This window comes from Haemaphysalis longicornis, unplaced genomic scaffold (assembly GCF_048455015.1).
Source record: "Haemaphysalis longicornis isolate Haplotype H1 unplaced genomic scaffold, Haemaphysalis longicornis Haplotype H1 scaffold_11, whole genome shotgun sequence".
In the NCBI taxonomy this organism is placed as follows: Eukaryota; Metazoa; Arthropoda; class Arachnida; order Ixodida; family Ixodidae; genus Haemaphysalis; species Haemaphysalis longicornis.
Window position 1 is genome coordinate 124,375,778 of NW_027526214.1, and position 16,591 is coordinate 124,392,368.

At 50.2% G+C, this 16,591-nt stretch overlaps 1 protein-coding gene across 2 annotated transcripts in view; it reads right to left on the bottom strand.

Annotated features, from left to right (window-relative positions):
- The window catches only part of LOC144160989 (rab11 family-interacting protein 4A-like), a 270,063-nt gene extending 253,800 nt beyond the window's left edge, over positions 1 to 16,263 (bottom strand). The window contains exon 1 of one of the 2 annotated variants that reach the window (XM_077692054.1): positions 15,998 to 16,263. In XM_077692054.1, the coding sequence (XP_077548180.1) occupies positions 15,998 to 16,144 (147 nt within the window). In that variant the 5' untranslated portion in view covers positions 16,145 to 16,263. The remainder of the gene's footprint in view (positions 1 to 15,997) is intronic. The other variant, XM_077692053.1, reaches the window with a different exon arrangement.
- Positions 16,264 to 16,591: the final 328 nt, after the last annotated feature.

A 16,591-nucleotide genomic window follows, 5' to 3' on the forward strand; every position in this document is an offset into this window, starting at 1 on the left:
TCGTACGGGGGGTCATCAGGGGACGAGTTGGGGGGCAGAGCACTGAGCGAAGAACCGCGAGAAGATGCGAGAGCTGCACAGTGCCAAGTGAGGTGCTTGAGGTCTGAAAAGACATTCTGCTGGCAGTGGGGACAGTACGGAGAGGCTGAAGAGTCCAAATGCAACCATTTCCGCAGTGAGGGCCGCATTAGCGATTGTCTTATTAACAAAGATCTCTGCGGAACGGGGTAGGGTGCGGACACAATGCAGGTAGCCCAGCGGAGTCTTCTCAGCGAGCCGCTTTCTGCGAGAATATTTAGCATGATCCAGTTGGAGTCGCGGATGTGGACCTGGATCAGGTGCAAGATCGGGAGCAATCAAGGGAGGTGTAGACTGAAGGCTCTCCCGCGCTATGCCCCGGAATCCAGGCTACGCGGACTTGCGTTCCGTTTCGGGCCAGTAGGTTCAAACTCGCCTTCGGTAACTCACTCAGCTCCAGTACAGCCACTCAATGTGCTTTTTTAGCCGAAGAACGCAAGAAATGTGGAGAAACGTTCACGCAGCCGAGAAGACGGCATGTTAACTGCACATCAGCGTTCAAGTGATGCGGCGCCCCACAATCCCCGGCGGTGCTGTCGCTCGGCGGCCGCCAGTCGCACAAGCACGTCCCTGTGACGTCATAGAGACATCGCCTGAGAGTCTTAACCTCGAATAAATACAACGGTATCCCCAACGGTATCTGCCCCGAACGACATTCTCACCACTGGGCCGAATTCATACCGCCGCATATACGAACTACGACACTGAGACGACGACAATTAATTAGAGGCGTATTTGCGTGTTTCGGGCCTTACACCACATATGAGCAAAGATTCTCATTTGTTTTTAATGGTAACTTTTTATCAAACCTCCCATTTCTGTCCGCCGCTTTTTGTCCCTCCAGCAAGCTACAAACTGCGGTGCTTATTTAGTTTCTCATCTTTCTCTTCGGTAGTGTCATCTACGAAGGCAAGTAACCGCTGACCGTCGCGTTCCCGTGAAGAAGCGCAAACATATACCGCCGACCTCCTTTGCTATAGGCATACTGGCTTCTGCCATTGCATTGCAGGCGCATGGCATTCATTTTGAAATATTCAATTCAAAGAAACGAAGAAATTGCGCCCACCTCCTCGCGAGGGGAACCCAGTGCAGATGCGACGCATTGTGGGGTTCCCTGGGTGTTTCCGTTGGATTGATTCTGAAATCGCGTGGAAAGTGTCGGGAACACGTATGATTTGTAATGAACAATTGGAGCAGGGAACGGTATGTACGGAACCATGGCCAATCTACGCGCGGGTGTGTGCTGCGGACCTTCAACAGTCATCATCAGTGCCTGTCTGTGCGTCTTGCAAGGTTATCTCTGGCTTCGCCGTTTTTTTGAAGAGACTGCTCTTCCTCGCCTCTCGCTTGGACAACTGATCGAATTAACCACCATTGGAAGTGGTGGAGGTGCGGTTTCAACGTCAACCAGCACGAATCCTGGAGCTTCGAAGCCGCAGGCTCCCAATGCCCACTACCCCCGTTGACGCTGTTGATCAACAAGCCCCAGCGATGCCACAGATCGTCTGCGCTGGTTCCATCCGTCAGCGCGATCCCCCATTCTTCAATGGCGAGGGCGATCATGATGCTGAGGATTGGCTGTCGACATACGAGCGTGTTACGTGACGGCAGGACGCAGGAAATGAACCATGCAAGATGCGAGTGATGTATTTACACTATACACACGATGTCGGCCATGAGGGAGACCGCACAGCTGGGTCTTCGTCTTCTTCTCTGGAGATTGGACCGATACTTCTCTTCTTATTTCCGTGACACATCCCCCTCGTCGAAAGCGACCGTCCCGGTCGAGGCCATCGGATATGTACAGATGCGGTGACAATGCGCGATGAGAGGAAAAGTGGAAAAGTCCTTGCCGCCACAGATGAGAATGATGGTCCCGGCACCGGTGCATCAATGCCCCCCGACACGGTGAAACAACGTCCAAAGGCCTCGGAGATGCGCCGGAGTTCTGGGCAGGGGAACGGCGTCGTCTTCTATGTAGGTCGCGGCTGGTCACGTCGGTTTATCTCGGCAGGTCATAGGTTGGGGACGCGGGGCTGGGGAATGATGCGTCCATGGCTCACAGGGGCTGGGGCGGGCCGACGCAATCCAAGAGCCTTTCAGCGATGTTCAAGTAGCCGAGACGAAGCGAAGCGGGGGCCAGGATGAGGATCAACACCGCAACCTCCACCAAAACATGTTACGTGACGGCAGGACGCAGGAAATGAACCATGGAAGATGCGAGTGATGTATTTACACTATACACACGATGTCGGCCGTGAGGGAGACCGCACAGCTGGGTCTTCGTCTTCTTCTCTGGAGATTGGACCGATACTTCTCTTCTTATTTCCGTGGCAGATTATTATGTTTTATGATTATTATTATGTCTTGTTGGCCAATCTTGGTCAATCTCTCTAAGTGGTATGCTTGGGGCTTCGCTGTCGCAACGACCTTTACTCCATCATTGTTGCTGTAAGTGGGAGCTTCTTTTTTATTATTGCAAGTGTTAATCATTGCCCCATCATGCGTTGTATCAGTAGCTTCTTGACGTAGTTTGAATGAGTCAAGGATATAAGGCGCGTTCGTAGCACTTGATTCTGTCTCAGTTTTGTGGCGCAGTGGGAAGAGCACCATGTACCTCGCGTTCCGCCCACAGGGTCGTGGGATCGAAACCGGGCGCCACTAACTATTATTTTTTTATTGTGTAGGGGTAGGGGTGTGGACGGACAACAACGACGTATGGAGGGACAAGGCGAGTGAATGAGATGAAGTCGCATCTAAAAGTGCTGACTAATTCCGAGCCACAACAGAGATATCAAGTAAGTTCACTATCACTGAGCGAGACTACGTGTGCTATTAATACTGCACTCAACTGGCACTCCCTGGAATACTCTTTGAGGCAGCTTGATATCTCACTAACGCTCGATGAGCGCGTATTTTGCCCCAACTCAGTTCTATATATCTGCCAGTCGTCTGTGCTCTTTTTGAGTCATTCGCGAAATGCTTCAACTTCCGCACGAATTCAAGGCAATCAAACAGGTGCTAACTTTAGGCGTACTAGCTGAATCGCGTCAGCTACATCTTCCCCCGCGCACCTCTAACGTTATAGGTGAATGCGGTTGTGTGCGGGTCTGCGTCGTCTGACAGCTTTTAAAGGTTTCACATTAGCACGACTCCTGGGGTTGCCTAAAAACCAGCCCATATCAGTGAGGTTCTCGTCTTCTCCGGAACTACGAATTCAGGCCGTCGCCTCGAACATCGGGTACGAACAACCTCGGCACCCGCTCTGGAATTGCATCATTCGGACGGTGATTTAGTCTCCTACTCTGGCATTAATTGAATTGTCCGCGCCTTCGCTGGACCTACAGGGTGGGTGTGTGGTTTAGAAAGGATTTTGGGCGAATCTACAATTCTTCCCAGCGTATTGGTGGAAATTCCGTCAAATAAACTGCATTTGTGCGAACCTAAACAGCAGAACTCGTCCACAAAAATTCAGAACCCGACTTACCAGGAAAAAATTTGCCTGCCAATGAGTTTCGAAAAACTGCATAATCCGAAAATTGTGTTTTCTTCACTTGTTTCTTTGCAACAAACGCAGTGTCTGGTTTGGTCAAGATAGTTTAGATCACTTATAATGTACCCTGCTAATTAAGCTCAGGGTGCAGTCGCTTAAACAAGTGCCCAGCCTTCGCAAAAGCTGTAAACTTTACTTAGACGATTCGGTGAACGCATCCTCACACTCAGTGGGCGTGTTTTTCATGGCCCCACATGCACGCTAGTAAACAAACGCCAGTGGAGATCACGCAACAAAAGAAAGAGCAACGTTTAACGAAACAGTTTTCAAGAAAACGTTTGCTTGTGAGCTGAACGAGAGTTGCGCGCACATTTACAATTCAACTCGATTTATTCAACATCTGAACGATGTTTGGAGCACAGGCAAAAAGCCGAGAAAGGCTTGACAGGGCCTGTAAAGGCTTGAGAAAAAGAATCCCCCACTATGCGAGCACCCGTCCCTCAATTTTTTTTTTTTTTTTTTTTTTTGAGGATGCACGCCTCCGAAAGCATGCGAAGAAAGCAACTCTCAAAAAACGACTCACTGAAAAACGGCGTCTCGCAACATTACACAAGACTAGTCTTGGGACGCGTACCACTCGAACAAGCGCACCCGAGTGCGCTGACGGATTTGTTGGCGCGTTTGACAACTGGATTTGGCGCACTCTATCGGAAATCTTTTCGAACGGTTATAGCTAGCATGTCGCGATGCAACCGCGCCTACCGCAGTTATGACGCGTGCAATTTCAACAGTCATATCAAAGCAGTTTTTTTATACTTATTTACTGTTCCAGCGACCGGCCTGAAGACGTCCACGCACGAAGAGCGGGTAAACAGGCACCAGGCCTTCTTTCTGGAATAAATTATTTGCCAAAACGACATCGCATTTTTTGTGTAAAATTTCTTGCCTCCTCACAGCCCAATTTCAACGCGCGCAGCGGTTGCACACACCATTTGCGCAAGGTGCGTGGACTAGCCCGCTTCCTTATCTTTCGCGTTCAATCTTTCTTTTTAATGGCGGCCTGAGAGTGCTCGACCCACTGGAACGATCTTATTGGCGCTATATTTCGCCCAGAGCAAGCCTTCATCTCAAGCACTGACAGTGGAAGAATGGAACATCGCATACGCACTCCTGCTTTCCGCGTAATTGGCCGTCGAGCCGCACAGTTATGCGCCCATTCCCACAGCCACACTGCACCACATCGCATTGGGAATTCCAAAAAAAACGAAGACTCCCCCATTCTCAACCCCTCACGCGAGATATAGCGGAAAATGCGATGTCGGCCGACCGCACCAGCGAAGTTTGTATACTCTCGCTTCAGCTACTATTGCTGTCTCACTCCCACTATATATATATATATATATATATATATATATATATATATATATATATATATATATATATATATATATATATATATATATATAGCGAATCATAAATGGCAAATGAGGGGCTCAGTGAATTAAGACAGAATAAGGGTTGGCAGTCACGAAAACCTCGGAAAGCAAAGGGGGGAATGAGTTACGTCATAGAAGAAATGAAGAATTTTTTGAGTCAGAAAGAAAGTGGTGAAAAAATTCCCGCCGGGTGGGATACCCCAGAAAGTGGAGGGGAAAATCGCCCAGCCGGTAGCGTACTGGTTATCGCACCAGACCGGTATTCTGGAGGTCGTGGGTTCGGATCCCACCTGGCGGGCATTTTTTCTACACTTTCTTTCTTTCCAAATTCTTTGTCGGTTTCAATGACCTACCACATCCTCCCCTTTGCTTTCCGAGGTTTTCTTGACTGCCAACTCTTATTTTCTGTGTTATTACAACGAGCCCCTCATTTCCTATTCTGATTCGGTACATGCATAGCGAGGGCCTCTGTTCTGGCAGTCTTGTTGCCATAGGGAGCTTAAGAGGGTCCAACGCTGGTCGACCCCTCTCGACATGTCCTAGACACTCGACTCACGGCCCGGGGGTTAAAAAGAAGGTCCCCTTCACCCCGAGAAGTCGGAGTGGCGCTGGCTACCACCCCCAAGCACAGGAGAAAAAAATTACATTGACATAAATACCCCAGAAAGTGGAGGGGAAAATCGCCCCGCCGGTAGCGTAGTGGTTATTGCACCAGACCGGTATTCTGGAGGTCGTGGGTTCGGATCCCACCTGGCGGGCATTTTTTCTACACTTTCTTTCTTTCCAAATTCTTTGTCGGTTTCAATGACCTACCACATCCTCCCCTTTGCTTTCCGAGGTTTTCTTGACTGCCAACTCTTATTTTCTGTGTTATTACAACGAGCCCCTCATTTCCTATTCTGATTCGGTACATGCATAGCGAGGGCCTCTGTTCTGGCAGTCTTGTTGCCATAGGGAGCTTAAGAGGGTCCAACGCTGGTCGACCCCTCTCGACATGTCCTAGACACTCGACTCACGGCCCGGGGGTTAAAAAGAAGGTCCCCTTCACCCCGAGAAGTCGGAGTGGCGCTGGCTACCACCCCCAAGCACAGGAGAAAAAAATTACATTGACATAAATACCCCAGAAAGTGGAGGGGAAAATCGCCCCGCCGGTAGCGTAGTGGTTATTGCACCAGACCGGTATTCTGGAGGTCGTGGGTTCGGATCCCACCTGGCGGGCATTTTTTCTACACTTTCTTTCTTTCCAAATTCTTTGTCGGTTTCAATGACCTACCACATCCTCCCCTTTGCTTTCCGAGGTTTTCTTGACTGCAAACTCTTATTTTCTGTGTTATTACAACGAGCCCCTCATTTCCTATTCTGATTCGGTACATGCATAGCGAGGGCCTCTGTTCTGGCAGTCTTGTTGCCATAGGGAGCTTAAGAGGGTCCAACGCTGGTCGACCCCTCTCGACATGTCCTAGACACTCGACTCACGGCCCGGGGGTTAAAAAGAAGGTCCCCTTCACCCCGAGAAGTCGGAGTGGCGCTGGCTACCACCCCCAAGCACAGGAGAAAAAAATTACATTGACATAAATACCCCAGAAAGTGGAGGGGAAAATCGCCCCGCCGGTAGCGTAGTGGTTATTGCACCAGACCGGTATTCTGGAGGTCGTGGGTTCGGATCCCACCTGGCGGGCATTTTTTCTACACTTTCTTTCTTTCCAAATTCTTTGTCGGTTTCAATGACCTACCACATCCTCCCCTTTGCTTTCCGAGGTTTTCTTGACTGCCAACTCTTATTTTCTGTGTTATTACAACGAGCCCCTCATTTCCTATTCTGATTCGGTACATGCATAGCGAGGGCCTCTGTTCTGGCAGTCTTGTTGCCATAGGGAGCTTAAGAGGGTCCAACGCTGGTCGACCCCTCTCGACATGTCCTAGACACTCGACTCACGGCCCGGGGGTTAAAAAGAAGGTCCCCTTCACCCCGAGAAGTCGGAGTGGCGCTGGCTACCACCCCCAAGCACAGGAGAAAAAAATTACATTGACATAAATACCCCAGAAAGTGGAGGGGAAAATCGCCCCGCCGGTAGCGTAGTGGTTATTGCACCAGACCGGTATTCTGGAGGTCGTGGGTTCGGATCCCACCTGGCGGGCATTTTTTCTACACTTTCTTTCTTTCCAAATTCTTTGTCGGTTTCAATGACCTACCACATCCTCCCCTTTGCTTTCCGAGGTTTTCTTGACTGCCAACCCTTATTCTGTCTTATTACAACGAGCCCCTCATTTCCTATTCTGATTCGGTACATGCATAGCGAGGGCCTCTGTTCTGGCAGTCTTGTTGCCATAGGGAGCTTAAGAGGGTCCAACGCTGGTCGACCCCTCTCGACATGTCCTAGACACTCGACTCACGGCCCGGGGGTTAAAAAGAAGGTCCCCTTCACCCCGAGAAGTCGGAGTGGCGCTGGCTACCACCCCCAAGCACAGGAGAAAAAAATTACATTGACATAAATACCCCAGAAAGTGGAGGGGAAAATCGCCCCGCCGGTAGCGTAGTGGTTATTGCACCAGACCGGTATTCTGGAGGTCGTGGGTTCGGATCCCACCTGGCGGGCATTTTTTCTACACTTTCTTTCTTTCCAAACTCTTTGTCGGTTTCAATTACCTACCACATCCTCCCCTTTGCTTTCCGAGGTTTTCTTGACTGCCAACTCTTATTTTCTGTGTTATTACAACGAGCCCCTCATTTCCTATTCTGATTCGGTACATGCATAGCGAGGGCCTCTGTTCTGGCAGTCTTGTTGCCATAGGGAGCTTAAGAGGGTCCAACGCTGGTCGACCCCTCTCGACATGTCCTAGACACTCGACTCACGGCCCGGGGGTTAAAAAGAAGGTCCCCTTCACCCCGAGAAGTCGGAGTGGCGCTGGCTACCACCCCCAAGCACAGGAGAAAAAAATTACATTGACATAAATACCCCAGAAAGTGGAGGGGAAAATCGCCCCGCCGGTAGCGTAGTGGTTATTGCACCAGACCGGTATTCTGGAGGTCGTGGGTTCGGATCCCACCTGGCGGGCATTTTTTCTACACTTTCTTTCTTTCCAAATTCTTTGTCGGTTTCAATGACCTACCACATCCTCCCCTTTGCTTTCCGAGGTTTTCTTGACTGCCAACTCTTATTTTCTGTGTTATTACAACGAGCCCCTCATTTCCTATTCTGATTCGGTACACGCATAGCGAGGGCCTCTGTTCTGGCAGTCTTGTTGCCATAGGGAGCTTAAGAGGGTCCAACGCTGGTCGACCCCTCTCGACATGTCCTAGACACTCGACTCACGGCCCGGGGGTTAAAAAGAAGGTCCCCTTCACCCCGAGAAGTCGGAGTGGCGCTGGCTACCACCCCCAAGCACAGGAGAAAAAAATTACATTGACATAAATACCCCAGAAAGTGGAGGGGAAAATCGCCCCGCCGGTAGCGTAGTGGTTATTGCACCAGACCGGTATTCTGGAGGTCGTGGGTTCGGATCCCACCTGGCGGGCATTTTTTCTACACTTTCTTTCTTTCCAAATTCTTTGTCGGTTTCAATGACCTACCACATCCTCCCCTTTGCTTTCCGAGGTTTTCTTGACTGCCAACTCTTATTTTCTGTGTTATTACAACGAGCCCCTCATTTCCTATTCTGATTCGGTACATGCATAGCGAGGGCCTCTGTTCTGGCAGTCTTGTTGCCATAGGGAGCTTAAGAGGGTCCAACGCTGGTCGACCCCTCTCGACATGTCCTAGACACTCGACTCACGGCCCGGGGGTTAAAAAGAAGGTCCCCTTCACCCCGAGAAGTCGGAGTGGCGCTGGCTACCACCCCCAAGCACAGGAGAAAAAAATTACATTGACATAAATACCCCAGAAAGTGGAGGGGAAAATCGCCCCGCCGGTAGCGTAGTGGTTATTGCACCAGACCGGTATTCTGGAGGTCGTGGGTTCGGATCCCACCTGGCGGGCATTTTTTTCTACACTTTCTTTCTTTCCAAATTCTTTGTCGGTTTCAATGACCTACCACATCCTCCCCTTTGCTTTCCGAGGTTTTCTTGACTGCCAACTCTTATTTTCTGTGTTATTACAACGAGCCCCTCATTTCCTATTCTGATTCGCTATATATATATATATATATATATATATATATATATATATATATATATATATATTATATAATGTATAATATATATGTATATATATATGTATGTTACACCTATCATTTTCCGCTCCATTGAGAACGACTCAGCGGGCAATGGAGCGGAAAATGATAGGTGTAACATTAAGGGACAAGAAGAGAGCGGAGTGGGTCAGGGAGCAAACTGGTGTTAAAGACATATTAGTAGAAATTAAGAAGAAGAAATGGACGTGGGCAGGGCATGTAATGCGAAGGCAAGATAACCGCTGGTCATTAAGGGCAACAGAGTGGATTCCTAGAGAAGGCAAGCGTTGCACGGGGCGGCAGAAAGTTAGATGGGCAGATGAGATCAAGAAGTTTGCGGGGATAAATTGGTCACAGTTGGCACAGGACCGCGGTAATTGGAGAATAATGGGAGAGGCCTTTGCCCTGCAGTGGGCGTAGATAGGCTGGTGATGATGATGATGATGTATAATCCGGTGAAACCGCGTCGCTGCCCACGAAGCGAAGTGAACGCTCAGCAGCACAATGCTCGGGAACAAGTGTGACGTTCAGAAATTCTGACCACGTTCTAGTTGTAGCCACCCTTTCACCAATGTTCCAAATACATTCTCAATTATAGCCCAGTCACTGGAGCATTTAACCACCACCATCCAGTAACTCTCGTGATGATTCTTTGCTTACAGGATTCGCCTTCCGAACGCGAAAGTACCGTCAACAGCGGAAGCTTCCGGACCACGAGAGCTGAAATTCTTAGTTGTTTCTCTGCTGCGCGGCAGGCTGCCCGGGGTTATTACGGGCGATAGTTTTGCAATAATGAATATGCAATCTCGCATGCGCACCCCAGTGTGTGGGCTGCCATTTTCGTAAACTTCTACTCGCGGCTGAACGTCAGTACTGTGTGTCCACTTGGTGGTGATGAAACGAGCCCGTGTTCGGGACACGTGCGTTCACTGCACTAAAGTATGCCGCGGTGGATCAGCAAGGTTTTGCACTGCCGATCACCGGGGGCATCCCGTCCTCGGCGGCCGTTTCTCTGGTTGGTGCGAAAAGCAAAAAGGCTCGCGTGTCACGATTGTGGCGCCCGTCAAAGATCTCCAGGCGGCCTTAACTAATCCGTAACTCCGCACAGGGGCGCTTCATATATGCCGGGTGTAGTTTCGGCGCGTGTTCATAAAGTTTCGTAAAGAATAAAGTGCACGTACAGCCGGTCTATACAGCCATCAGTGCTGCTGTGGCTATGGCAACTACTTGCAGGCCATGTCGTTCATTGTGGGCATTTTTCTTTCTCGACTAAGTTCCCTACCTTCAGCGCTTCGTCCGACCAAACGAAACATAAATGCGAGATGCGCAGAACCAGTCCACATATGAGGCTGCCCGAAGTCCGCCTTCAGTTACCACTTAGTCGCACTAATCTTTATTGTTCGCGTTTTCCTTTTGAACAACGGCGGTCTTTTTGGGGATGGGTGAACCCGGAAATTTCGGTCCATATGAAAAAGAACACACATTAAACAGCCAGAGAAGAAATTTCAGCCCCCCTCACAGGTGGGAATAAAAACCCGCTTCGTATGCGTGGGAAATCAGGCCGCCGCACGCAGAAGACACCCGCGTGTAAGGCGCTCGGAGGAACAAAGGCAGCTGCTTGTGCAGACTGACGTCTAATTCGAGTTCCGGGGGTTTACTACACCTGGACGGCGAGGCGCGCAGCAGCGCAGGGGCTCCGGATTAATTTCGACTACCTGGGGATCGCGAAGGTGGGGCGACGTCTCCACACACGGACGCTCTCGCTTTTCGGCTCCATTGCGAAAGCATCCACCGCTATCGAACCCGCGTTCTGGGTTCAGCAGCGCAACGCCTCAGCCACGCTGACGCCCCCGGAGACCGGGCTGGGTGCAGCAACGCGTGTCCTCGCACGACCCAACTGCGAAATAAAAGCATGCACGCTGCATCATACGTCTAGTATACGCAATCGCCTCCGCTTGAAAACTTGGTCGTGGCGTTCGTGCCACGCAGCGGCGCGCGCTTCGCATGTCCACGGCGCCACGTTGGAAACCTCGATTATTGGATACTGCGGGAAATGTGCGACAAACGAACGAAGTAGGCAAACGTCTACTGAAACGTTTGCAGGGAAGCAGGCAAATACAGAGCTTTTATTCTCTGGACTGAGGCCGTAAGCACGGCATCGCGTGCAGTCGGAACTCGTTACAATGGAGTCGTATCGGGGCAGCGCAGGACAGGAGGTCAGTGCCTTCGTCCCGCAGCGCACCTGAGCAGGACGATGGTGACGATGCAGTGTGTAGCAGTCTGGTTCGCGCCAAAATCCTAGACGCAGAACATGGCAGCATCTCCACTCCGTGGATGAGGGCGAGGGCATGCGGACTCGAAATGGCATCCCAGTTGCGCCCCGACCGCCATTCGATTTGGGCCGCGAGTTGCACCTTCATCATTCCCGAAATGAAACTGCAACTCACGGCTCAAATCGACTTTCGCTTGATGGTGGTGTGCGGGCGGATGGACGCGGACGGACATTGGGAGGTCGTAAGGCACTCCGCACCGTTACAGCCGAGGGAGTAAGCCGTTCGACTCTCGGGTAGCCCAGTGGGTAAGACGACTGACACTAACTCTGTCTGGTCTACCAGACACAGGCTCGAATCCTGCCGGTGCCTGTGTGATTGTTTGCAATTGTAAATGCTATGCTCACGGACGCGGACGGACATTGCGAGGTCCTAAGGTGCTCCGCACCTAAAAACAGATTATTCTAGGCTTCCGACCCACTACATACGAAGTAGTCCTTGTGGCATTTCGAACGAAACGGACTGCAACATGAGAACCAGAAATTACAACCGAACAAAGTTCGTTGGACAACTTTCGTTGGGCAATGAAATGCGCTTTTGCGCCGGACGACCAAAAGTTCCGCAACTTTTTCAAACGACAAAAAAATCCTCTTGTCTTTCCATTGTTTTTGTTTGCTTTTTGTGCTGGCTTTGGAGTTTTCAGCTTCGCGCGAACGAAATATTTCGTTACCGCCGATATACATCGTGCGGCTCTCTGGGTCTCGGTTTCGTTATAAAAAGAATAACGACGTTCAACTGTAATGGCGGTAGGCGCGGAGGCACATCTTCGGCACAGGCTATGAAGCCGAACTGTCCGCTTGGCTTCACAGTGAGTTATGTACACAGGCTCTGGGTTCGAATCCCAACTATTACGTTTACCTATTTTTTACAATGACTAGCTTCTTCTAAATCAATCAATGAATCAATCAATTTTCTATACCTCTGGGCATCATTTTTTTTTTTTTCAGCTGACGTGAAGTGGTAGGTTTTAGGCCGCACCGATCTGCCCTCCGGGAGCTCACCTCCGGAGCATTCACTCAATTCGTTACACTTATATGCAGCATTTTTGAGTGGCTAGGGAGGTGTGGTACTCTTAAGTCGCTTTCGACACAGCGTGCATAACTACGCTGTTTATATTTCACAAAATAAGGATGTTATGTTTATTGCCATCTAGTTGTTTGTTGCATGTTTGTTGCGCTACATCCACAGTGAAAAACGCGCTATCGTCAGGAAAATATCAAAACAAAGGCACGCAAAGACGTTTCGGCTGCCATACGAAGCCTTTTTCACAGAGCCGCCCAAATATTTTTAAAGAAATATTTGGTCGGGTATCACGCATTTTTAGCTATGAATCTTCCACCCGACCAGACGAGATTTCGTCAAACTGCGCGACAACGTGCGCATAGGCCCAGCCAACTGTCCCAACAACGAAAAGGCACGGGCTTTGACATAAAACCTAGGCATTACGAGGAGCGAACCGGCGACGTTCTACGAAGCAGCTGCGCAGCTATGTACAGTCGTCAACGCTCACTGAAATGTCAAGTTATCTAGCGGGCGCTTTGTTCGCCTATAAGCATCAAGGGCAATGAAGAAAGTGACGGAACCACGGACGCTGCTTCCCCACAGAATGTCGCTGTCCGTTCAGCGCCCGACAGCGGCGTTTCTAATAAAGTCGAAACAACACGAGGCGGAACACCTTCGGCGTAACAAAACACCCCGAAATCCCGCAAATAGAGCATTCTTAATGAAGCTCACAAACCGAATATGCAAATTGCAAGTACATTCTGGAGATATACCGTTCCTCGGTACTTGGTTCTCGAGCTGGGTGTTCAAGCTCACGTGCTCTGCGTGGCATGCATATGCTAACCGTAGTCAACCATGGAACTTTTGTACACAAAGAAATGTTTACAGTGCACGTGGAGGGAAAGCTGGCTACGCTGGAAAGGATCTTCAAAGAGCGTTGCTCAACGCATTTTACAAACGCCAAGAATGGCAACTTGTATGCGTGAGCGCTCCCTTATTAGCAGCATTTACAATGGGATGTAATTTTCTGCCGTCGCATAAAACTGAGGATTTCTCTTGGCAGCGCATTGAATCTAACACACGTTCGAAATGAACCAACTAGTCCAGAGAAGTGCTTTACCTAAAGCTGAATTAGTGTTAACGGTGGTAAAAAACTGCAGGAGGAAAGATCCGCACAAAAGGTCGTGCACTGGTTTCTATGCGAGTGATGTTGCGACCAGTTTGTAAGTGTACCTAACCCGCCAAGCCGTCTTCCCGGGAATGGTTTTGTGCATCTCGCACACAAAGGTAGCAGCGACTTCAACGGAGTCAATCGAGACCAGGCTGGTCTGCATGGCAACGAAAAGTTCAGACAGTTCCAAACCATCTTTAAAACAACGACGTCATCCAACGCATCCGCCAACCCAATTACGAGAGGCGGCGTATATTACCTCCACAGCTTACAACATGGCGGTAGCCTCAGTGGTCTGAAATATCGCGGAAGCGACCGAAGCAAGGTCCTTCGTTCGCCATTTTTACAAAGCCGCCCCAGACATGTGCGAGAGCCGGTGGCCACACAGAAGGACAATGCTGCCGCTTTACATGCATAAGCGAAGCAAAACAACAAGAAGATCGAATAAGATGTGACAATACGGACGAAGGTGGCGACAGATACACGAATAAACATATACGCGTTTGAAATGCACAACGGGTCAAGCGTTACGTTCATTGCTGGTGCGTTTTTCTAAGCCATTATCCCGCGCACATTTGCACGCAGCATTACAGTTGCATCATGGGCGTAGGCGAATTGTAACAAGCCCTGGGAAGGCGTCGCTGGGCGTACGGCTAGCGCACGGCTCGGATGAAACCAACAACAAAACGTTGGTAAAACCCGCCGCCGAGTCGACCTGTCGGTTCCGTACGTAATCGGGCATGTCCATAGAGTTGCGTACAAGATAGGCTACAGAGGACACACGCTGTAACCACGTGCCACTACGGGAATGATGGGAAGCATGATGGGAAGTTTCTCGCTTCGCTTCGTAGTTGGCTTGGCATGTAACGGTTTAGCAAATGCGAAAAATACGTGGAGTGCAGCATGATCGGCGACACAAGTGTTTGTTTTCATAGGCAGGGAATAAACACCTTGCAGGGAATAAACCTCGCATGAGCGTAGCAGCAAAACAGGGGGCATTTTCTTCCGTTTTCTGTTTACCATATGCACCGCGGTCAACCGGGCGCTCCCAGACGACGAACTGCGTCAGCGTGGCGAATTGCTTACACGCAAACACCAGTCTCCCCGTCCAGAGAGTGTAGGAAACCGTACTGAAGCACCGGTCAATAAAATCAATCGTTGGAGACGGCACGGAAGCAGCTGCCGCGGCGTGGGGTAATTTAATACTGATGCCATCAGCCGCGAGCCAGATGGAAATAACACGGGGCAAGTGCTGGGCCAGCGTTCTGAAACTGCGACGAGTCAACGGCGCGTTTACGTTTCCTCCAGAATTAACGCTCGACTTGCGTTTATCACGGCCTCTCACACCTTTTAGTAAATCACCGCTAACAGCCGCAAGAACACTAGAAGGAAGGCGCACTCTAAAGCTGTAAAAGGGGACCAGAAAAATCGTGTAAACACTCGTCAGGTTCTAGCTCTGCAAAGCAAGCAGCCCGATCTAGTGTTTTTGTAGCTGCTAGCGACAAGCTGCCAGAAGTTGTGAGAGGTCGTGGTAAACTCAAGTCGACTATTTATTCCGTATAAAAGAAAAACAAATCTGCATGCAGCCATTCCGTACACGCACAGGCGCGTTTTCGTACGGACAAGGTGTCAAATGTTAAACGAGTGGCCCGGCGAGACGAGATGATGCCTGCAAAAGAACGAGCGCTAAATCTTGGGCAGAAATGTTAGGAGTACGCCGAAATATAAACTGAAACCAGCGCCGCGGATTCCTTACATGGAAACCACCACAGTTTCTGTGTAAACCTTGCATGAGCGCCTGGATGGGCTGACTGTGCCCAGTGCGTCAGCGTGGTCAAAAGCTGGACTCTATTTTGCTGCTCAAATTATTCTGCAGAAAATTTGCGAAAACGATGCCTCTTTTTTGATGCCACGTGACGAGGAATTGCGCAAGAGCGCGATTGCGAACAGAACGGATTCGATGGGAAGAAAGTCCTATCAACCCCTTTCCAAATGTTTTGCAGTGCCGGTGCGAATGACGAGAGCCCATTGCAACGCCGCTGTTTTTTATTTTGTTGTTGTTCATGTTTTTTTTTTCTCCCGAACGAGAAGCGAACCCATCTATTCGTTCTGCCTGACACACGCCGGCTGAAATCCAGTAAACGCGCGCGCCCACGTAAACAGTTTGAGAACTCCTGCCGACGGCATTCCGTTATGCAAAAGGACCCGATGAGCGCTGCCACGCCGCCAAGGCGCTCAAGTTTCTTCCGCGAAAATCGGGCAACAACGAAATGCCACCGAGTCCGACGACGACTAGCGGGCCAGCTGACTCACTCACCTGCTCGCTGCCAGCGAAGTGCTCGCGACCGAGTTGCCGCAGCTTGTCCGACGTAATGTATCCACAGCGCTCTTCGTCGCACAGATCAAACACCTGACGAAGCTGGCTCAGGACCGCGTCGTCCGCGCCAGCCATCACAACACACATCACACGCCGCCGCGAGGCTCAAATGTCGCCGTCAACGCGCGACTGTCATCGCTCGCCTCGGATCGCGGAATGACGCAGGCGCCATGTTGCGAGCGCGCCGCGATAAGCTTTGGCCGTGTATGTGTCCGCGTGCGTGGAGCCGACACGGTCGCTTGGCAACGCGCAACAACACAACGCGGATGACCACGTGCTTGAGGGTGTGCTGAGGCCGCGCCATTCAATCCGGCCTCCGATCAAAAAAAAATAGTTTGACAAAAGTTTATTCTTTTTGTAGGCTAAACTTCTTGCAACGCTAACTAGTACAAACTAAGTGGCTCGAAAATTATATCAACGTGTGCATAAAAAAACTGATGACTAAAACAGTACAGAGCTTGTGGACTTTTCAGGACCGAGAAGCAGACGATGTTTGCTTTTTTTTACTGCTCTTTTCATGAAGGAAGCAAGCAG